Source organism: Alosa alosa, chromosome 1 (genome assembly GCF_017589495.1).
Source record: "Alosa alosa isolate M-15738 ecotype Scorff River chromosome 1, AALO_Geno_1.1, whole genome shotgun sequence".
Taxonomy (NCBI): domain Eukaryota; kingdom Metazoa; phylum Chordata; class Actinopteri; order Clupeiformes; family Clupeidae; genus Alosa; species Alosa alosa.
In genome coordinates this window covers 27,970,318-27,992,893 of record NC_063189.1, presented here as the reverse complement: position 1 = coordinate 27,992,893, position 22,576 = coordinate 27,970,318, and the positions used below count along the sequence as shown (strand labels likewise).

Below are 22,576 nucleotides of genomic sequence, written 5' to 3'. Positions count from 1 at the left end.
TGTTTCTTAGGGATATCAACTGAGCCCCCTTCTGTTCTTGCTAAAGATCCAAAAAAGGACAGTCTTAATATAGTGGTAGTGGTAGACAAAATGGGCCAAGACCAAGGAGTTAAACAATTCATGTCCCAGCAAATGAAGGGAAGTTGAGGAATTGGAACACCTTTCAGACATGACGTACGGTATATTGTCAGTATAGTGATTTCAGCTGTTAGAGGTCAACAGGTTGATGGACAATGCAAAAAAGGACTAATCTGCATTTCTATTCGACAACAACCACATGGAATTGTATTTCTGTTCCAGGATTAAGCACTGACCTGGTGGACCAGGGGGTCCTGAATTTCCTGGAAGGCCTTGGGGACCAGGGAAACCAGGCTGCCCTGCATGACCAAGTGGTCCTCTGGGACCTTCATATCCTTTGGGTCCTGTCAGGACAAAGACACATGAGCTCAATCCCTCTCCACCTCACGTCATGGACACAGTACAAGGTCAAGGACATCACAGAATTATCAATTCATTAATTAACAGCAGTTCAGTTACAAAGCTACATTTCACTGAACGTTATCTTATGGAAATGTGTATAAGATGCATAAGGAAATGTATTAATGTATATTTCATTCTGCAGACTGCACCTATATCATTATCATTAATGATTATCTGATTTTAATAAATAAATGAAACATTCTATGAGAGACTAGTCATGCATATTTAGCGATGTTTAAACTGATGACAGATTTAGACTTCATGTTAATGGATTTTTGCTTACTCATACCAATGGCTTTGCTGTAAAAGTTATTCATTGTGTTTAATTGTGTGTGTCTCTTACTGGTTTTATTATTGCTGCAAAACCCAATGTCCCATTGGAGTCAAATAAACAGGCGTGAAAAGCTCAAGCATCAGTCCTACCATGAGTTTGTTATGCCTGTGCACACACAGGTCATTAATTAGATGATCTACCTGGCTGAAGAGTTGTGCTAATCAGAATCGGCTGGTTGAGCGAATGGCTGGAGTAGATATGTGGTAGGACTGGCAGCAGGAGTTTTAACCTCCGCAAATAAAGTTCTTCATGATTTGATGCAACATATTTCCTCTCACCTTTAAGGCCAATGAGTCCAGGATAACCTGTAGGTCCTAGAGGCCCACGGCCTCCTGGGTCACCTTTGGGTCCGGGTGGACCTGGCGGTCCAGTGTCACCACTGTCTCCTCGGTAGGCATGTGTTGGGCCGGGAGGTCCTGGAGGACCTCTGAGTCCTGAGCAAATGAAAAAGACAAAGGGACAATTATACGCATGCATATGCAGATGCATGAAATTAGGATGACAAACATATATATAATCAATAACACACACTTATTGATTAAGACACTTGTATGAACTCATGCCATACACATCCATTAAGGGTTATAAAGTATCCATAATGCTTAATAACTAATTATATAAGTCTATTTAGGCATTCAAAATATGACTGGACTCATAAAGCATTATAATGTTGTATGTACATGTGCTATACATTCACAAAGGGTTATAAACTATTCATAAAGCCATCAAAACTACTGTCACTAGTACTGTATACAGTATATAACAATGTATACATACTCCTGACTGCATTCATAAAGCATTATAATGTTACTGTATAAGCCTTTACAGCTTGAAGTGTCACAATGCATTCTAAAGCTTATTTAACCTCGTGATAATGGCAATGATTACACCTTTATATTATTTACAATTAGTCATAATGCCTTGAGACACTTCAATGATGAAGTCAAATCAATGATGACATTATAAAGGTAAAATAAGCTTTACAGTATAAGTATGTCACCTTCAAGGAGTCATCCCACAGGAAACCATTGTTTTCTTGTTGGCTTTGACCTACGATGTTGATAAAACTAGGGGACCTACCATACTTTTAAAGTGTACTGTTCCTTTCCCTGCCTGTAATGGCAACAGAAACTAAATGGTCATAGAGCATGAGCCAATTAGAAAAGCAGATTGTTTTGACATAGAAACTGCTCTCATTTATTACGCTCACTCCCCTGTTAAAATTGGACATAGAAATCTGAATCCATAATGAAGCCATGACAATCAGCCATTTAGCGATACACATGGAAGATGCTAAAAGATTTTGGCCAATTTTGGGCAGCAAGTGTAGTCAACTTTATGGTAATGAGCTATGATGTGGTTCAGTGGCAACCAGCGGCAACCTATTCAAAACAGATGTGCACAACTGAGAACGAAACCCATGTCAACTTCAGTTCCCAAAAACATTTGTTCCGTTTAGTGTTTAGTGCAGTGTTTCTCAAACTTTTTTTCTGGGGACCCACTTTTAAAAATGACAGACTATCGCGACCCAACTCGTGACTGTGGTAGTTAACAAACTAGTGCAATAACATAACAAGGATTGTTACGAACCCTTATTGTTTAGTTAGTTTGCATTCATGTTGAGCTCCCCTGCTGGGGCGAGTATGTCTTGCGTTTGTGCTTTCACCTTTTTCCGTGTGCCCACAGGTTAACTACCCATAATCAGGTGCACCTGGCACAGCCTACTTAAGGCCACCCGCTGCTTACCTCAGTCTCTCTCTCACCAAACAGATGAGGATCGTGTGACCGGCTTGTAGCCAGCGCCATCACCTTTGTCTGTTTTCCCAAACATTATCCCCTGCAAGGGATCGTACTGTCGGGCCTTTTGACCATTTTTGCGAGGGTTACAAAATAAACTACCCCTCTTTTGATAATCCGTCTCTTTGGTCTGTTAATCCATGGTTAGTGCTCATCATGGGCCGTAACAAGGATGAAAGGGCTGGTAACTGTTTGCAGTGATTTACTGTAATACTTGTTCTAGGACTGTACGAGTAATCAATAAAATGTATTGATTTATTGAGTAGAAAATTAATAAAATGAATATTCTGTCAAAAATGGCTGTGGTTATGAACATGCAATGGTACTATCGCAAGCACATACTATATTTTGAAGAGAAAATTTGAATCTGAGAAAACAAAAATATATTCTTTGCCTCACTAGCCCTGCGTACCTGCAGGGAATAGCTCAACACTATAGTTGGAAGCGATGGAAGCCGGACAGCTGAGGCGAATTTAGACGCAACTGAGGAACCAACTACTTCCTGAGGAACCAACCTGGAGGTCCATCATGGCCAGGGGGGCCTGGATCTCCATCAGGTCCTCTGTTGCTCTGTGTGCAGTCTCTCCCAGGATTGCCTGGCTCCCCCGGGACACCTGGGAAGCCTAGAGAGACATTCGGTTAAACTGATGATGTTCATTTTGACCCCTTCATCTGTCATTCCCAACGATTTTCAAGAGAGTGAAGACAGCCAAGAATGTATAACTTGTTACTCATGTGGTATGGAGATACGAACCAATGACCATATGACACTATTAGTCATACCTGGTGTTCCTGGATTGCCTCTCGAACCCTTTGATCCTGGTTGAGAGAATCCTGGGAATCCTGGATCTCCTCGTGGGCCTTGATCTCCAGGAGAACCAGAGGGTCCTTGGGGACTACCCCCACCTACCCCTGTGAAGGTGCACAACATGGAGCCCATGCCTCTATTAGGTTATGGAACACATGCTGAAATGACTTTGCAAATCACTTTTGAATGTATTTGAGAAGCAAAGGGGGGCAATGTGTAGCTCAATAGCTCAAGGCCAGAATTTACTGTGCTTTACCAATTGATCCTCTCTCTCCCTTTGCACCAATAAGGCCATTCAGACCAGGCAGACCTGGATCTCCTGTTGGGCCTGAAAGAGAACAAATTCAATTCATATTATACATGTGAAACCCACACAGAACCTTATCCCAAACCCAGACATTGCCTTTGGTGAGTGAGTATGTGCATATAGCTCACCCGGGTGACCATTAGGTCCAGGGTAACCTTTAGGGCCTGGAGGTCCTTCGGGGCCAGTGGGGCCTGGAGGACCATGGAGCCCAGATCCTGGAGGACCAGCAGGGCCTGCATACGCACATACACGGTCCACATTATAGGCAGAAGAGGATGAGATACTGTAGATAGATAAAGTAGTGGGCCATTCAGTCTCACCTGGGGGCCCTCTGGGACCTTGGTTTCCTTTTGGGCCAGGGAATCCATTATAGCCTATGTCACCCTCCTCTCCCGGGTCTCCTCTCGCCCCTAGAAAAGCAGAACACAAGATAAATCAACAGGGATCTGGGCTTCCAAATGGAACACCTGCAGGTGGTGAGGTCGATTCCAGTTGCTGCCACCATTGTGCCCCTGATCAAGGTGAGTTCCTCCTGAGGTATTGTCCCTATAGTTAGTTCTCTGAAAGTCGACCTCGATAACAGCATCAGCTAAATTATGAATAAAGGAAATGTATTGATAGGAAATTACATAACGTGACATGATATGCCATGATATGATATGACATGACATAACATGATATGACATATGACATGTAATGACATGACATGATATGATTGATATATGATATGATTGATATATGAAATGATTTATGATATATGATATGATATGATATGATACAATATGTTATAATTTACCAGTACAGCCTGATGATTCATTGGCCGGGCAGCACATGGAATAAAATAAGCAGAGAGTATGTTACATTAAATCCCATACTGTGAAATAATCAGTGAGTGTGTACATGCCATATAGACAACATTAACCTGGAGGACCAGTTTCTCCCGGACTTCCTTTCTGACCCGGAGGCCCAGGGAATCCTTGACTGGGCCCTGGTTCACCTGTTTAAAGTAGACATAAACTGTAAAGGTCTCACACAAAGGTCACACTGATGACCCGTCCTCCCCTTCACCCCTATGGTTCTTATTCCCAATTATGACTTTCTGTCTATAAAGGCTGCAATGGTCTCCACACACAGCCTGTTTTACAGTAGCCATGATTTGCCTTAGATGCTCATCCAGCCTACCTTTCATGCCATCTAAGCCTGGCAGTCCATATGGACCTGGTGGTCCTGGGACACCTGGGTCACCCTGAATGGAACAAGAGATGACAATGAATTCTTCAGCCCCCCTCTGTATAGAATACATAGTGCATTGGGACTTGCACAGAAAAAGGTGGCATGTAGTGTCTACAAGCTTATCATTCCAAGTTGACCTTGTAACCATAGGCTCCAGGAGGCCCATTGGGCCCCCGATCTCCCAGAGGTCCAGGAGGGCCGGGGGGGCCAAGATGCCCACACCATCCTGGTGGGCCAGTTGGGCCTTTCTGATACCCAGGTGGGCCGTCCACACCGTTCACACCTGCCCAACCTGGTGGTCCTGGGAAACCTTTGTCACCTAGGCATGAAAAACAAACCAGCTGTGTCTCAGATCTCATGTCCCATAAGGCAGTCTGTGTGGATAAAGATATAGGCAAGATGCCTTTTGTGAAATATATGGACCCTTTCAACAAGGTAAACAAAAACAATTCTTGAACATTCTATTTGGGCCCCAATCTACTTCCTCTGCATTAAGATAACATATGGAATGTTAAAAAGGAAGTCTTGTGGGGCCAACTATGATGCTGATAATGGAACTCTCTTGAAAGGGTCTAGACCAGGCAAAGCGAGTTCCATTATCAGCATCATAGTTGGCCCCACGAGACTTCCTTTTTAACATTCCATATGTTATCTTAATGCAGAGGAAGTAGATTGGGGCCCAAATAGAATGTTCAAGCATTGTTTTTGTTTTACTCAGTGTTGAGTATTGGTTCATTCATACCTCTGACTCCAAGATATCCTTTTGGCCCCGGAGATCCCTGGTTTCCCTTCTCCCCCTTCCCTTGTAACCCTGGTCCTGGAGGCCCTGGCTTTCCCTTGTGACCTGTGAATATTGACAAAAAAGCATCAAGTTGTCCCCATAAATCCCTCTATCACATACATGGACGTCTCGCATGCCAACAGATTCCTTCAAATGTGCTGCTGACAGTCAAAATACAGATGTGCTGTTTGAAGTTGTGCTGCTTGCTATTAAAGGGAATTACCGATGTCACTCTCACTGGTTTAAAGGATGTTACACCCAAAACACACCCATGACTGAATAAGAAACAGAAGAGCAACCCTTTTGAACAATGTGCATGATGTCTGATCTCAAAATCACGCCGAATGTGAACTGGACAAGCTCTTAAGCTTTGAGACTCTGACCATCCATTTCTGATTGCGAAGATAAGGCCCATAGGGCTTCATTGTGTTTATCCTGATCAATAAAGTACCAAGAGATTTTATTTATTACATTTTATAAAAAAAAACATTGTTTGTACAATAAATAATTTCAATTGATCAATCAATCATCTTGAATATTTTCTGCATTATGGTGTCTGTGCTGTATGCATTTCAGTAAAGGGTTATTTGACTTGAACATTACATGGTACTTCTACAGCTTCATGCATGTAAAGGATAAAGGCACCTTTTATTCCTTTGAAGCCTTTGTCGCCATCAGCTCCATCTGGTCCTGGGTTACCCCTTTCCCCTTGTCTTCCAGGGGGGCCTCTCACACCAGGATTTCCAGGTCTCCCAAAGCCAGGTATTCCTGGGATACCTCTGTTACCTACAGGTGGCAAATGATAAAAAGGTCAATATATGAGTTTATGCAAAGCTTACCTTTTTGGATGGTAAACTGGTTGAATCCATTTACGTAATGAACCAAATTATGACCCATGATAGAGCTCACCTTTCATTCCGTTAAGGCCATGTAGTCCAGGGTCTCCGGGTAGCCCAGGGTGTCCTGCTGGCCCAGGGCGTCCTGGTGACCCAGGTGTTCCAGGTGACCCTAGAGGTCCTTTGGGCCCAGTACCTGTGGGGCCTGGCGGCCCACTACCACCTTTCTCACCTTTGTAACCTTGAAGCAAAGAAATATTGATGTTGTCATCAAACAGTCAGTCTTTGATCAGCCTGGCCCCCACCGCCCACCCAGACTCTCACCTACAGGCCCAATGGGTCCTACTGGACCAGGTAGACCTGGTAAGCCACACACCACCCCCGGCCTCCCTGGGGGACCTGAGGCTCCTGTGGGCCCAGGGTCTCCCATATGTCCTTTATAACCACTGGTCCCTGTAAGGCCTGGGCTTCCTATGGAGACAGTCACTGCTGAGTGGAGGTACTGTGCTGCATGTATGTCTGAAAACTTAAATACACATCAAGTACACAAACACAAGGTGTGTATTCACACTGACTAGATGGTGGAACATCTAAATATAAAGTCAGTGTATTGTACCTGGTACACCAGGCAGGCCAGCTGTTCCCTTTACACCCTTTAGTCCAGGAGGTCCAGTAGATCCTCTTCGTCCGACAGGGCCAGGAGGGCCATTTGGTCCCCCATCACCTGGTCGTCCCTTTGGGCCTGGAGGCCCTTGGAGACCCGGGGGGCCCGGTGGGCCATCTGTGACGTATCCCGGAGGGCCTGGATCACCCGGATCACCAGGTGGACCTTGGCTTCCTGAGAAACATCAGGTACTCCACATCATTTTTTTTTTTTGTGATTAACTTTTTATTGAAAGCGTCAGAACATAAACAAAAATACACAAACACACAAACATTGACCGTAATCACAATAAAAAATGGTAAGAACTGGTGAACTGGTAATCCTGTAATAACTCTAGTTCTAGTTTACCTGGGGGTGATTGATGGAATGCATCGTCCCCTCTCGGCCCTTTCAATCCTGGTGGTCCAGGAGGACCTGGTGGCCCCGGCTGCCCTTCACCTCCAGGTCTCCCTAATAAACAGAGATCAGACAGTGAGGATCACAGCTCAATAGTCAATATGGTCAGTTCAGGTGGTTTTAAATACTCCAGAGACCTGCATTACCATATACATTGTGAAGCCCTAATATACAAAATGTGTTATTCACCCCTTGTCATCACTTTTCAACACACTGTGTAAACCTTTAGCATAATTGTTCAAGTTGCAGGTTTTCATTGGTGATCAGAATCAAAATTCTCAAAACTACTAGTTATAGTACTATCACACATGATCTAGTCACTCGTGCACATCATAGAGATATTAATTCATTACTTGAGTTATTTGCCAAATGTGAAAAACTGTAACAGCCCCAACACACATGGTCCAAAGTGATTTAACAAGAGAGCAGGGCTGACGCTAGCCACTTTGCATCCAGTCAATATCTGAGCAACACAGAGCATAGGTGTTTTTTTGACATTATGAGTATGAATACTCACCGGTAACTCCTGGCGGTCCTTGTAGTCCTGGAGGACCAACTGGACTTCTTGCTTCGTCATCACAAAGCTGATCACATATATCGCCTAAGTGACAGCCATGAATGAACACTTCAACAATCTTCTTAAAAAGTCTTGAGCAACCTTTACTCAAGACAAGAAACAGTGAAAGAGAAACAGACAGGAGCAGACAGAAAGAGAGACCGCCAGACATACAGACAGGCAGAAAGATAAATAGATTCTTACCCCTAGGTCCAGGAGGCCCACAAAAACCAGGGGGGCCCTGTGGTCCTTCATCCCCCTCCGGTCCTCGGTCTCCTGCTGGGCCAGGTATGCCTGGACCAGGGGGTCCTGCTAGGCCTGGAGGTCCTTTTGGACCAGGCAAACCTGGGTATCCCTTGTCACCTATACACCCAGTATAACTGTCACCCTGAACAGGCAGGGTCAAGTAAATTAAATTAAAAGGGTCACTTATGTTAACCAGACCTCATCAGACTTATTCTATACATAGTGTATACATAGAGTACACTTCAGTTCTTCAGTTCATCATCATCACATACATACCATGCAATACAGAGGAAGCTACAACTGAATCTATTCAAACTACTACTTCTCTTAAGGCTCTGAGGACAGCCGTCACAGTTTGAACTTTTTATTGAAAGCTTCAGAATATAAACAAAAATACACAAACACACAAACATTGACCATCATCACAATAAAAACAAAAGCAAAAAGTGAAGGTGTACAGTATACTCACTGGGAGCCCCGCATCTCCAATAGGTCCGTGGGTTCCATCAGGGCCAGGCGGACCTTGAGCTCCATTAATACCAGGTGTTCCCGGAATCCCCTGCTCACCCTTCAAGCCTGTAGATCAGGAAAAGGAAACAGTGCTTGTTTCTTAACTAGATGTAACGCAGAGCGGTACAAAATATGACCGCCGCCCAGTCCTGCACATTCTCTCCGCAAAAATAAATCACGCTTCTAAATTTGTCTCCATCTCCTACTCTATCCCCTACTTTTGTGTATGTAAATGAGTGTGTGCGTACTTTGTGTCTGAGTTTATCTCTGTGTGTTTGTGAGTGTCCGTGTGCCTGCTTGCCTGCATGTGTGTGGGTGTTTTTATGTGTGAGATTATGTGTGTGCGTGCGTGGGTGTGTGTGCATGGTGTGTGCGTGCCTGTGTGTGTGAGTGTGTGCGTGCCGTCTACAGGCCGATTGGTGTACAGTCACTAAATGTATTAATTTACTGCATGCCCCCCAATGGAATTCCACAAAACTGCATTCAGAGGGTGTCATAATGATCCTACTGTACAGTTCAAATTTTGTGCAGTTTCGAACATATCAGCCAAAAATACCTGTGATTACAATACCTCGTTTTTGCTTTTTCATATTTAACTAGGTGGCGCTATACCTCAAATGAGCAGATATGGGATGGGTTGACGTGGCCCCTTGAGACCAACATGCGGAAAAAATTTGGTCATCCTAGGCCCTACGGTTCTCGAGATATTCACAGAAAACTGTGTCCGGCTGTACTGTGTCCGGTTGGCAATGGATCAAAACGAAAAACAATGGTTCCGTGTCATCCTTGCGGGGCTACATGCCCACCAAGTTTCGTGCAGCCCTCTCGTGTTGTTTCTTTCCCGGGAATCGTTAACGGAAATTCACTGAGGGGAAAAAAACAAATCCGGAAGAAGAAAAAACTCTGACTAAACCTATATGGCCGTCGCTTCGCTAGCCGGCAGTCATAACTAAGGAGGGAAGTTCTATGTATCTGGATATAGATAGTTTATCTTATTATATGCAGATGATGCATCCAAACCATGTCCAAGGCATAGAAAAAATCTGTACATTTTTACCTTTTGTACCTATATAGGATTCTCCCTTCTGGCCTTTGGCACCGTGGTAACCAGTTACCCCTGGGATTCCCTACATGACAAAAAAGTTGCTTTCAAGTCACACATCTCATAAAACATAAACTGATATCAATCTTATCATTGCAATACTAACTGAGGTAATGTTAGCAATGGGGGTTACATAAGGAGCAGGTAAAGACAAGCTGATGTAAAGCTCTTACATTAAGGCCTACAGGTCCAGGGTTTCCATTGAAGCCAGGGTCCCCCCTCGCTCCAGCTGGGCCCACTGAACCTTGGTAACCAGGAGAGCCTGGTGGTCCTCGAGGTCCTGTGGGCCCCTGATGACCAGAGGCCGAATCACACAAACACTCTCCAGGATAGCCTGAGAACCAGTTGGACACATACAATATTTCAGCAACAGTTAATGTAAGCCTGAAACAATTCATGGTGAACTGAGGACATCCTGTGCACTAGCCAAACTCTCCCATGATACTGCAGGATCTCTGTGACCTTAGCTTCTAACAAACTGGACCTCCAGTATTTCAGCCATGGCAGCTGTGAGTGCCAGTTAGAGAGATAGCCGCACACAGGCCAGAGCACATGTCTCCAGCACAGTCTCCTGCCAACATACCTTTCAGCCCTATCGCACCAATTTGTCCAGGTTCACCTCGATCACCCTTTTCCCCACGTGCACCCGGAAAACCAGGATCACAGTAGCCTATGGTGCATGAAATATACATGTGGCAATGAGGCATTATGCATTTCATAATGTCTTAAACACTGGCATCAATGCAGTGATAAAGAGGGTCAGTATGCAAAACTCACCAAGGCATCCTTGGGAATGGTTGTGCAGGTAGTCAGAGGGATGAAGATCCACCATGAGAGACAGAGATATACCAAGATAGAGAGACAAAGAAAGAGAGGAAGAGATAGACAGAATACAACACCATCAGATTACAAATCTACCATCCTTTTATTGGTTAGATGTAATAATTACCTTATGACTTTTCCCTTTAATCCAACAATGTGCATGGGATTGAAAAAAAAAAAGTTCTGATCTTCATACCTGCACCCACACCTGCGGGTCCTCGATTCCCTTTAGGACCAGGGGGCCCTGGCAACCCGGGGTCTCCAGTAGCGCCCCCACCATTGTAAAACTGCCCTGGTTCGCCCTTAAAGCCTTTGGGACCTGGAGGGCCTTTAAGCCCTGGTCTGCCATCTGAGCCTGTGAGAGTGGTGGTACAGTAGTAGGGTTTACTATGTCAATTCTCTCAAAAAATAGTTTATAAGCTATCTCTTACAACCTCATTTTCATCCCAGAATAGTGCAGTTTTCTGACAAACTACTGTGTTCCATCCCTAACAGTTGCTTGAGGCGTAAAGGTGATTGTGCTTTTTCTCCATATTTGATCACATCTCCATATTTGATCATTTGTTTTTGCTGGCTGTCTATGTGTGTAGAGGTGTGTTTTATATTTTTATACAACACGGGTATACAGATTTTGTTTTTCTCTTTTTAGCCTAACTCCGCCTGTCTATGTACTTCCACTCATTTACTGTACATTTCCCTACAGTACTCCGTCTGGAATAACTCTCGTTCACTTCGGCAACTTGTCTCCGAACCAACCAGTGAACAGAGGGCGTTCCTGAGAGCGATTACGTTTAAGTTGCAAGCCTATTGTTATCGTTGTCCCTCGTGGTTAACATACGTCATTACCAAACGTTAGTGATTTAACTCCAATGATTTCAAACTTCAGACAAGCGTCCACCAACCAGGAAATAAACGTTTGCCAATGGATCTAGGCCAGACTCTCTGCGAAGTCAGAGAGTCTGGTATCCAGGCTATTTGTAAAGCACTTTGATCATGAGTTTGCATCAGAGGTGTAAAAGTTTGGCTTCAGAAAGTAAAAGTCCTACCATGCATTTGTTCTACCTCTGCACTTACAGTTTTTTACAATTGTTTACACACGTTTTCAAAACTCTGTGTCTATTTTTCAAAACTCCACACACAAAACCCACAACTGCTCACACAAAATGCAAAATGCCCCAAATCTCCAGCAAAATGACACACAACATTCAAAATGTCAAAAACACATGTTTAAAGCAAACATTCGCCTCACATCACAAACACTTTTGTCATAATATGACATTTTGGATACATCATGTACACACTGTTGCTCAAAACCTAAAGCTCTTCTGTCTTAGGCTTTCTATATGTATTTCCATACAAGAGTGAAAGTTACGGTATCAACAAAGAGAAGTTGAAATACACAGTAAAAATGCAAGCAATATTGAAACCAAAAATAGTGATTTTTCCCAAATAATTTGCTGTTGTGAATACAGTATTTTACAGCAAACAAGAAAAAAAGCAAAGAAGAATACAGTGACCACCAGATGTACATGGAGTTTTGAAAACACTGATTTTGTTTTTTTCCAAAGACAAGTGTGTGCGTGTGTGTGTGTTTGTGTGTGTGGGAGGTGGGGGGTCGTGTACAGTATGTATTCATAGGCCTATAGACCCTTTCAACTGCAGAAACAAACAATTCTACAGTAAGCATTCCTAAGGCATTTCTGGAGGCACAGAAAAATGTATTGAGCTAATGGTACTGTAACATGGGGACAAACAAAAATAGAGTAAAAAGACAAATTTATTTTGTAGAACATTACTGTAAGCTAAAGTCCGATTACTGTATTTTCTCTATTTTTAAAGTATCTGCATTGGTTCTGAATATTTCAACCGGAAATCCTCTAGGAGCAGATTGAAAGGGTCTATACCTATATAGAGAGTATATCTATTCATAGACCTATACTAAGGCAATGATTGGATGGTGTTCAGTAAAGTAAAGAGTGTTTACACATGTGAAGAGAAAGAGTGAAGCACTGGTGATTTAGTGTGGCATTTTGATGGGTTGTGTTTGAAGAACGAAATCAAGTTACTTCCTGTTAGATTTTTGTGTGTTAGGTAGAAAATTGTGTGTGGTGTTTTGCAAAATGTGTTTTAGTCAATTGAAAACTGAGTCAAACACTGAGAATTAGTGTATGGTTTTGCAGATTTGGTGTCGGGTTATGATGTTTAAAGGACATGTTTAGAAAATTGTGTGACAAGCAAAGATTTAGTGTGTAAGCAGTTGAAAAAAACTGTAACACAGGTGATTTCACTAACTAGCACTACGTATCTATCTGGCTGAGGAGTTGTACTAATTACACTCAGCAGATTTAGTGAGAGGTCGGAGCGAATATGTGACAGGTCTCTTACTTTCTGAAGCCGGACTTTTACAACTCCAGTTTGAATCACAAAACTTCTAGAAAAGTAGCCAAAAAATGATTTCCCTGCACAGATGTTAGACAAATCAGAAGCACTGCTAAATCTTGTCTCCACGTGTGGTGTGTGATTCTGAGAAGAATGACAGGAATGACAGACACAACATTGTGTGTGGAGTTAATAAAAGGTCTACAGTAGTTTACACCTCTGGAGATCTGGATGCTCAGAAGGACTCACTTGGGAGTGTATAGCCACGGGGACCTGGCTGCCCTGGGGCCCCCATAACGCCCATATCGCCTGGCAACCCTGGGTCTCCTGAATACCCACTATCTCCCTCAGGACCTGGAACTGATGGAGGGGAGTATGGTGCATTACTAGCATTTACTGTAAACCAATGGTGTTCTTTTATAATAACTCCATACTCTTAAAACAAATGTGTTGAAAATAACACATCTTGTGTTGTTTTAACACATCTCTATGTCTAGGTAGGTTTCTATGTCCTGATAGGGGCAACACAGTTTGTGTTGTTTCTAACACATTTCTTTTAAGAGTACAGGTAGAGTGATTATATCATGCATTGGAAAACTCAAATTTGACTCTCACCAGATAACCTATCTACCAAAAGTGGTGCTCCTTTGGGGCCAGGCTCTCCTTGTTCTCCCTACATTAAGGGATAACTTTTTTTCAGCAGAGAGACCAACCTGCATTATTGTGCACTATGTCACTTGGTGTGTCCCACTGTGATTAGGCTCATGTAATGTTACCTTAGCACCGGAGAGTCCGTTTATTCCTGGAAGCCCAGGATCTCCATGGTTGCCCTGATAGTGCAGACAGATGTGAAAGTGATGCCCTTCTTATGTACGTATCTCTAACATTTACTGACATGCCTATGTCTAATCTATATTATATTGCTAAACTGAACCTGGCTGTAATGACTACAGTGTTGGTTAGATGTTGTTGAGATACATTAATTCAATGATATATTTGAGGAGGTTTAACCTGGGAGGAGGAAATTGAAAGCACATTCCTCATATTACATTATTTTTGTTTTATGGTAACGTGTAAGGAAACCCTTGAACAAGAAGAGCAACTATAGAAGTCCACTACATGTTTTACATCATATCTTTATGTATGTGGCAAATAAAACTCTAACTCTAATGTATTATCTTTATTATTGCAGAGTAAAATTACTATGACAGAACCTTAACACCCCTATATCCTGGTGCTCCCGGAATGCCATGTTCACCCTGCAATGTAAAAAGACAATAACAACAACAATCAATAAACCAACAAACCAACCAACCAATTAATCAATCAATCTATCAGTCAACCAATCAACCAATCAAATCAACCAACCAACCAAACATCAACCTAGCCTGGAGATTCCAGACCCAAATCCGAATGATTAAGGGTCTGGACACAAATAATGTAATGGCCCAACTTGAGGGGTCGCACTGAGCATGCATTTGAAAATGCATGCAATTGGATAACACAACGACCAATGTTAACTGACTGATTCCGGACTTCGACACAATTGGATAACATTAGCTCGCAATTGAAATTGATATTGTGCTCCTGCGAGAACTCTGGATTCCCAGGGTAACATCAACCTACTGTACAGTATATCCTCACAAAACTAAACATTCTACTTACACGAGAGCCAACATATCCAGAAATGCCCTTTTCTCCTGGGTTTCCTGATAATGCAAAACCCTAGTATGGTACAAAATGTTTTATTATAGCAGTGTAAAAAAGAAGGTGATTCAATCATCTAGCACCTAAATGCATGATTCAATATGTGCATAGAGACAAAAATGATAGGTACACACACACACACACACACACACACACACACACACACACACACACACACACACACACTTACAGGTGGGCCTTTGACTCCACATAATCCAGGGTCGCCTTTGTCACCCTGTGAAATAAATATTATATAAATTGTCAGATGCAGCAGTCTAGATTAGCCCAGGCCCTTGCTGTTTTCTGGAATGTGACAGCAAGCCAACTTTGGCTTTATAGTGCTAATGCGAGTACATACCCATATATACATTACACATCACAGCAATACTCAAGCAGTTTAGAATATCCACACATAAACAACATTTGGAGGTATTATTAAAGTTATGGTTTATGATGTTGGTCAGACTATATTAAGTTGGTATTAAATATATATTAAGAACGGCAATAATAAACAACTATGTCAATTCAATCAACAGCCTAATGAAATAACCAATGAAAAAGAAGGAAAATAGCAATAATAAACAATAATGTCCATTCAATCAATAAAATAATAACAATAACAATAGCATGGTACTGAGGAAAAGAGTTTTGAATTTGACCTATGACTGGTCGACACAACAGCTGTTCATCAGAAGACTGCAGTGGGCGGTTGGGGATGTACATCTTGATCATTGTATTAAAATAACAGAGAGCAGATCCAGTCAGTGTCCTATAGGCCAAAGTGAGAGATTTAAATGTAATTCTGGCTACTATAAGCCAGTTAATAGTGAATTACAATAGTCTAGCTTGGAGACCATGGCCTGAACAAGAAGTTGTGTGGAATCTTGTGTCAAATAAGGTCTGATCTTCCTAATGTTATAAAGGATAAACCGACATGATTTTGCAATTGAAGCTACATGCTCAGAGAAGTTAAGTCGGTCATCAATTACAATGCCCAAGTTATGCGTCGATCTAGTTGGGGTCGGTGAAGATGAGTCAAGTTATTTAGTAAATTGCATTTTTAGATCAAGTAACTATACTATTCCTAACAATATCTAAATTTCTGTCTAAACTTTAAATAAGGCTATGATTTGGTTGGGTAGGGTGTGATTGGCCATGTCTTGGTTGGGTTGGATGTGTTTGTCACCTTTGCACCCTTGATGAAGTATTCGAGTGGAGGCTCAGCTAGCTCTAAAAGTTGTCCTGGCGGTCCGGGTTGTCCCACATCTCCCTACAAGACAGATATACGCAATTACCCCAGGGCAAGGTGGCAGAAGCATGGTGTGTTGAACAATAGAATATGCACTGTAGTTCCCATCAACCCTTTTTGCCCCTCACCTCATCTCCTGGCTCGCCCGGCAGTGATCTTCCAGTGTCACCCTAATAAAACACAGCACAAACCTGCTTCATTAAATGTATACAACTGATATTTTGTTAAACAAAAATGCAGTATGGTGTAGTATATTTTTGACAATGCTGACAATGTATGAAGGTCAAACGTGCTGCATTACTGTTACATATCATAGAGTTACTATGTATATGTTTTAAACAGATATTCAGACAATTTCGTTGTGGTTGGTGTGCTGACTTTAAAACTAAGGACAGAGGGGCTGAGGGTCATCATTTCACACAACACAACACAACACAACACAACACAACACAACACAACACAACAACACAACACAACACAACACCAATGGCTTAAGTATATATTGTGGGCTTTTTGCTTTACTATGACAAGACAGTGAAGAGACTGAGAGGAAGCGAGAGAGAGAAATGGTGTGGGATGTGACTGTAGCCAGATGTGCCACAGGGGCCCCCAACACATTGTTTTTTACACATACAAACCACTACTTACTTTTACACCATTGGCCCCATCCTTACCATTAACACCCTGTAGAGATGGTGAGATAGAGGTGTTGATTGATTATATAAAGGACATTGACTAATTCTATGGTAATGGTAAAATTTTATTGAAAATCGAATCAAAATCTAGATCTATATTATCTGTTACAGTATTCATATTACAGACTGGTATCAGAGTGCTTTAGCTGATTGAACCTACTCTTAATTTAAAACCTCCATTCTTTATGGAGTGGATACAGTCAGCAACAAATCAATGTCAGAGATAACATTTTGCATGAAAGAAAACAAGTCTCACTCCTTCTCCGTCTGGACCAGGCTGACCCCAGAGCCCTTTAGAACCTTTAAATCCTTTGGGTCCCTTTGTAGATATTGGTGGAACACAAACAATGCAGAAAATAGTCATGAGTGCAGAAATCACGGCATGGGTGTAATGAACACACAACATGATGTACAGTACTGTAGGTGCAAAGATCACATGACTTAAAGATGACATAGAATGGAAAACTGTTTTCTGAGTTTGTGACTTGGCCACAAAACTACCACAAACGGAAAACTGTTTTCTGAGTTTGTGACTTGGCCACAAAACTACCACAAATGGAAAACTGTTTTCTGAGTTTGTGACTTGGGCCACAAAACTACCACAAACGGAAAACTGTTTTCTGAGTTTGTGACTTGGGCCACAAAACTGCCACAAACGGAAAACTGTTTTCTGAGTTTGTGACTTGGCCACAAAACTACCACAAACGGAACACACTGTTGTCTCCCTTCCTTATATGTAAATCTCGAACTTCAAAAATGAATCACTAAAAACGAGCGAATCTGGTCAAAGACAGACTGTGAGCCTACAGTCTTTGGCTGACAGACAGCCAATTAGTGTAAAGGCCACAAAATATTTGTCTGGGTGCCAGATAACCACGAGGGGGCGCTAGATATCTGCTTACAGTAAATGGGCAATTTTATTCCCCAGCCTAAATATAGGGTTGTAAATAGGTTTGTGAAATAGCACATGAACATGTTTTTGACAGACCCAATTGCATTTATCTATGTTAAAATCAGAAAAGAAGGTAAAATACTCTGTTCACCCATTCTATGTCATGTTTAAGTCTGTTTTTAATCAACAGTCATATTATGTCACTGTAAGGTGAAGTCTTACGTACTATTATACACATCTGAGCACTATTCTGCACAGTAGTTGTGTACTTACAGGTAAACCAGGAAGACCAGGGGGCCCAGGATCTCCCTGATAATAAAAGAGAAGTGATGAAGAAATAAATCCTCCAAAAAAGAGATTAAACTAAAAAAATGGAATCCCTCTTTGAGCACAATAAGTCTCAACAGAAGCTATGTTAGACCAGGCATGGACCAGTTTTGAAAGACTTCAATCAGAAAGGTTTTGAAAAGAAAATCATATCTCCTGGTCCATGCTTGCTATTGGTTTAAATGCCTTGAAGAACTGAAATCACATGCACCCATAGGACTTTTGTAGATTATGAGTTGAGAACATACTGGAAACCCTGGTTCAGTCCCACCATGCTGGGGCTCTCCCTTCATTCCTTTTATTCCTGGAGGACCCTGCAAACAGCAACAGATGTAATAACAGACAATAACCGCTGACTTTTAGACAGATATCACATTTCATAGTTGATAAATCAATTAGCAGGGAGTGGATTTTAACAGGGATGACTTCTTCCCTAAATCTAAGCATTACAGGCTTGACCATGTGGGTTTAGTGCCATAAAGAAAGGCTGAGACAGGCAAACACTGCAACTATCAACTCAAATAGCGGGATCGAGATCGGTGACAATTGGGCTAAAAGTATCAGAGACATTGAGGTCAATATACAGGGCCGATTACAGTTTTTGCCCATTGCTTGAACACTATAGACACATGCTTAGACCAAAGTAACACAACTTGAAGCTTTTGTTACTATACCTTAAACACAGTGTACTGTAACCACACACTTGCACCTTTCTGCAACACACTTGCTCCTGCACACGACACACTATTTCAGACATAAGACACTTTGTTCATATATTAAATCTAATGGTACCATTGGGACAACACATCTATTCAAAATACAAAACACATGGGGTGATGGAAAACACTTTGACACACATGTGAAAATACTTACAGTACTTACAAAACTGAACACCAATCAGCCAGCTACAAATAGGCCTCAGTTCAGCCATTTTGAGAACATTGCAAGCATGGAGGCAGGGAAAGCAAGACATGGAGGAAGAGGAAGACAAAGAGAGAGAGGAGTAGGAAGTGGTCAAAGAGGCTATGCACAGAACAATATTGCAGATGATATTAGAGAAACTTTGGTGGATCATGTGATAAATCATGGCCTGACAATGAGGAAAGCTGGGCAGAGAGTCCACCACATCTAAGCCGGTTTACAGTAGTGTGTTTTGTTTTTTTTTTTGTGTTACTGCATTTACTGTGCTGTACTGTAGTGTAAAGCATAGTACTGTGATGTACAGTATTGAGTTGATGTCATTTGTAACCTTTCAGTACTTTCATTTTTGTTTTTTGTCAAAACCTTTGTTGAAAAAAAAACCCCAACAAAAACTGTAAGTGTTACATTGAGCTTCACAGAATGCTAACTGATAAACTGAATAAAAGCAGTGAAAATGAAAGACTGCAGTGTTTTACAGTAAATAAAGTACACTAGTAGTACATACATTAATATGAGGCAAGTGTGTCATTTTGTCATCAGAGTGACATTTTGACAAAGGATTGTTAGGTTTTGATAGCAGAGTTTCAATTCGACATAGATGTCAATGGTATATTTCCCAGTGTTGTGTCTTGTGTGCTTGTGTGTAAAGTTTTGACACAATGATCCAAGTTTTGCAAAAAGTGTTCAAGTGTTCAAGCAATGGGCAAAAACTTGCATTGAACCCAATTCTATATTATTCTATGTTGATACAGTATATGGACATACTATATAATGCATTAGCAATGCTTTTGCTAAAAGGAGAGCTATTTTGGCATCGAGGGAACTACAGTCTATGGGTCAGTTTTTGAGGTATTGCAAGCCAGCAGCTGCAATTCTGTGGAACAGCAGTTATTTGGCTCTAAGTTTGTTGGCTACTTTTGTTACACACTAATAAAACACTGCTATCGGATCGATACTCAGAATTGGCCATGAATCGCTATTGATTGGGCCCGAAAAAGCCAAACTGGTGCATCTCTACACTGGCTGGTACTTGTCTGTTCCTTCTCTTCTTACCCGTGGGCCAAAGAAGCCAACTCTTCCTGGGAGTCCTGGGGTACCAGGCAGTCCTCTTGTCCCATTGCATCCATCCGCACCTGTCACACCAGGTAGACCTCCTTCTCCAGGTAAACCCTATGAGGTATATTATACAAGAGCAGTAAATTACATTAGCCAGGTAGTATTTGGTAGACACTTACTTTCAAAGATTACATTTCTGTCCTATGCTGATGGAGTCCAGTGACTAGCAGTATGACGGCGTTGATGTAAAACAGACTTGTGTGTTCAGAGCAACCACTTTTGATTCTGGTGCTGGATATTTATACCCTGGCTGCAAATTACATAGGGTGCGTCTAGATTTCTAGGCTAGGGTGTTTACCGTAAGTCAAGTTTATACAAGTTTAAAATTGCAACCGACCATTTTCTTGACGATTCCACGCAAAAAGGACTTTTTATTAAATGTATTGTATTAAGTATATATCTGCCTTTATAATATACTGCTATATCTCTACCATAGTGTTCCATGTGCACCTGTGTGCATTTGTGTAAGTGCACGAGCGTGTGTGTGTGTGTGTGTGTTTCTGTGTTTCTTCACTAAGATAAGTCTGCAACAACAAATTGAAGAGTTCAGATGCAAAACCCTCTAAATCCGTCTGACCACTTTTCTTTTAAATGAGCATTTAAATTCAGGCTCCTATAGGTTTTTGCCTATAAATCGATATTTCAGACCAGGAAGAGAGTGGTATTTAGTGGGTTTAGAATTTAAATTATTTGATTAGCGTATACTATGTGTGGAGAGCATCCCCTCACCATCTTTGTCTCATTTTTGACATAGCTTGGCATTTAGAGGCTTTTGCATCTGAACCCTTCAATTATACTCTGACGACTCCCACATATTTTTCTGTATAGAAGCTACTTCCTTTGGTATCAAATCAAGGCTGTTAATATTTTGAGCTTGTGAAAAGATGTTCACATAAGTAAAGTGTTTACTTAAAGAAGATATGGGGCTGCTAGTATCTTCATTTATCCTTCTGCTGCTGCCAGGAAACTATTTTAAGCTAGGCTAATCAAATTCGCAGCTTCATAGCACAAAACTGGTGACATGTTCAGAAAGCACTGATAGGCCTACACAAGCTGAAATAGTTTCAAAAAGTGTCCCTTTCACTTTTTCATGTTTAATTGGCTATGTGCTTATAGCTTAACTTACCCTACCATGACTTGGCTTTCTGTTATTTTGATCCAATGAGTAAGACCAAAGTAAGTGTTCAAAATAAAACTTTAGGCTACTGTGTTCTCCTAATAACGTGAGTGGAATGGATTTAATGTGGACGCAAACATAAAAGGCGCAGAGTGGCTAAATGATACAGTGCAGGTTTTGCGGTGAAAATGTTCTATCTTTTAAAATCAGGTGTAGCCTAATCCGAATCGCAGTTAAAACCATCAATTAGACAACAGAATCAGTAGGGTACCAGTTTTGTTTCATTGTACCAGGCCTACTGTATGTCAAAGGCATGCTCGGATGAAGCTGGGAAGGACTAAACACATGGTTTCAACACCGAGGTAATCAACTGTCAAAATTATGATATTTCAAAAGAAAACGGTCATTGTTATCGTCAACATTTTTATCGCGGTTTACCATTATACCGGTAATCGTTACACCCCTAGTGTTAATGTAGTTATCCTATCGGAAACAGAACTGTTGGAAGGGCTGATTATAGGTGGCCATTCCTCCTGTTAGGGTCTTGCCACCTGGGTCCTGCTTTTTGTAACTTCAGCCTTGCACAAGAAAGTAGGAAGCAATGAAATTTACATGTACACAGAGACATTTTGTGCATTTGCAAATAGTTTTTGCATGTACGCATGTACAAAACCTTTTCACAGATGCACAAAATATTTTTACAAGTACATTTCTTTGCACATGCACAAATTATTTTACACAACTGGGGGGTTGGCAACACAGAGGAGGGATAGCCCTTGGGGGCCAAAAGCTTATTCTGTATCAGAGCCTGATTTTAGATAGATAGATAGATAGATAGATAGATAGATAGATAGATAGATAGATACTTTATTGATCCCCAGGGGAAATTCAAGAAGGGTTTTGATTTTAGGCTTGTGCTTTGATCAGTTAAAAAGTAGCCTACATAATACTAACAACAGCCTATCTATACAACAACATTCACACCTAACAGCCAATATTAATTAGGACTTTACTGTAATTGGGACTTTAAACAACCCCCTAAAGTTACCTTTAGTTTTGTTCTAGTTTACAGTTGTGTATGGCAGGGTTGTGCACAATTCGAATTGCAATTCTGCTTCCTGTTTGCTACCTCTATTGAAATGCAAGTGAAATTCAAGAATTGAATTGGAATTTAAGAGCCAGTTACACTGAATTAATAGTAGTTAAAGTAATAATAACAATTATTATTCACATATTTCAACATTGATCCTCTATTTTTATGCTGTTCAGTGAGGTATGTAGCAGTTAGAATCTGCAGCAGT

General features: G+C 41.5%; 1 protein-coding gene across 1 annotated transcript in view; it reads right to left on the bottom strand.

Moving 5' to 3' along the window:
• LOC125298306 (collagen alpha-4(IV) chain-like) overlaps positions 1 to 22,576 on the bottom strand; it is a 37,117-nt gene that overhangs the window by 4,081 nt on the left and 10,460 nt on the right. The window contains exons 7-44 of the mRNA XM_048249040.1: positions 20,096 to 20,212; positions 18,370 to 18,435; positions 18,068 to 18,103; positions 17,159 to 17,221; positions 16,856 to 16,891; positions 16,336 to 16,377; positions 16,145 to 16,228; positions 15,149 to 15,193; positions 14,917 to 14,976; positions 14,466 to 14,510; positions 14,028 to 14,081; positions 13,867 to 13,924; positions 13,501 to 13,611; positions 11,069 to 11,227; positions 10,828 to 10,836; positions 10,634 to 10,720; positions 10,224 to 10,384; positions 10,006 to 10,075; positions 8,908 to 9,014; positions 8,397 to 8,580; positions 8,154 to 8,237; positions 7,589 to 7,690; positions 7,193 to 7,414; positions 6,901 to 7,047; positions 6,650 to 6,817; positions 6,386 to 6,526; positions 5,702 to 5,803; positions 5,097 to 5,278; positions 4,909 to 4,972; positions 4,649 to 4,723; positions 4,523 to 4,531; positions 4,047 to 4,136; positions 3,855 to 3,959; positions 3,676 to 3,747; positions 3,395 to 3,523; positions 3,127 to 3,234; positions 1,093 to 1,248; positions 315 to 422 (exon numbers count right to left, since the gene is read on the bottom strand). Of these exons, the coding sequence (XP_048104997.1) occupies positions 315 to 422; positions 1,093 to 1,248; positions 3,127 to 3,234; positions 3,395 to 3,523; positions 3,676 to 3,747; positions 3,855 to 3,959; positions 4,047 to 4,136; positions 4,523 to 4,531; positions 4,649 to 4,723; positions 4,909 to 4,972; positions 5,097 to 5,278; positions 5,702 to 5,803; positions 6,386 to 6,526; positions 6,650 to 6,817; positions 6,901 to 7,047; positions 7,193 to 7,414; positions 7,589 to 7,690; positions 8,154 to 8,237; positions 8,397 to 8,580; positions 8,908 to 9,014; positions 10,006 to 10,075; positions 10,224 to 10,384; positions 10,634 to 10,720; positions 10,828 to 10,836; positions 11,069 to 11,227; positions 13,501 to 13,611; positions 13,867 to 13,924; positions 14,028 to 14,081; positions 14,466 to 14,510; positions 14,917 to 14,976; positions 15,149 to 15,193; positions 16,145 to 16,228; positions 16,336 to 16,377; positions 16,856 to 16,891; positions 17,159 to 17,221; positions 18,068 to 18,103; positions 18,370 to 18,435; positions 20,096 to 20,212 (3,658 nt within the window). The remainder of the gene's footprint in view (positions 1 to 314; positions 423 to 1,092; positions 1,249 to 3,126; positions 3,235 to 3,394; positions 3,524 to 3,675; positions 3,748 to 3,854; positions 3,960 to 4,046; positions 4,137 to 4,522; positions 4,532 to 4,648; positions 4,724 to 4,908; positions 4,973 to 5,096; positions 5,279 to 5,701; positions 5,804 to 6,385; positions 6,527 to 6,649; positions 6,818 to 6,900; positions 7,048 to 7,192; positions 7,415 to 7,588; positions 7,691 to 8,153; positions 8,238 to 8,396; positions 8,581 to 8,907; positions 9,015 to 10,005; positions 10,076 to 10,223; positions 10,385 to 10,633; positions 10,721 to 10,827; positions 10,837 to 11,068; positions 11,228 to 13,500; positions 13,612 to 13,866; positions 13,925 to 14,027; positions 14,082 to 14,465; positions 14,511 to 14,916; positions 14,977 to 15,148; positions 15,194 to 16,144; positions 16,229 to 16,335; positions 16,378 to 16,855; positions 16,892 to 17,158; positions 17,222 to 18,067; positions 18,104 to 18,369; positions 18,436 to 20,095; positions 20,213 to 22,576) is intronic.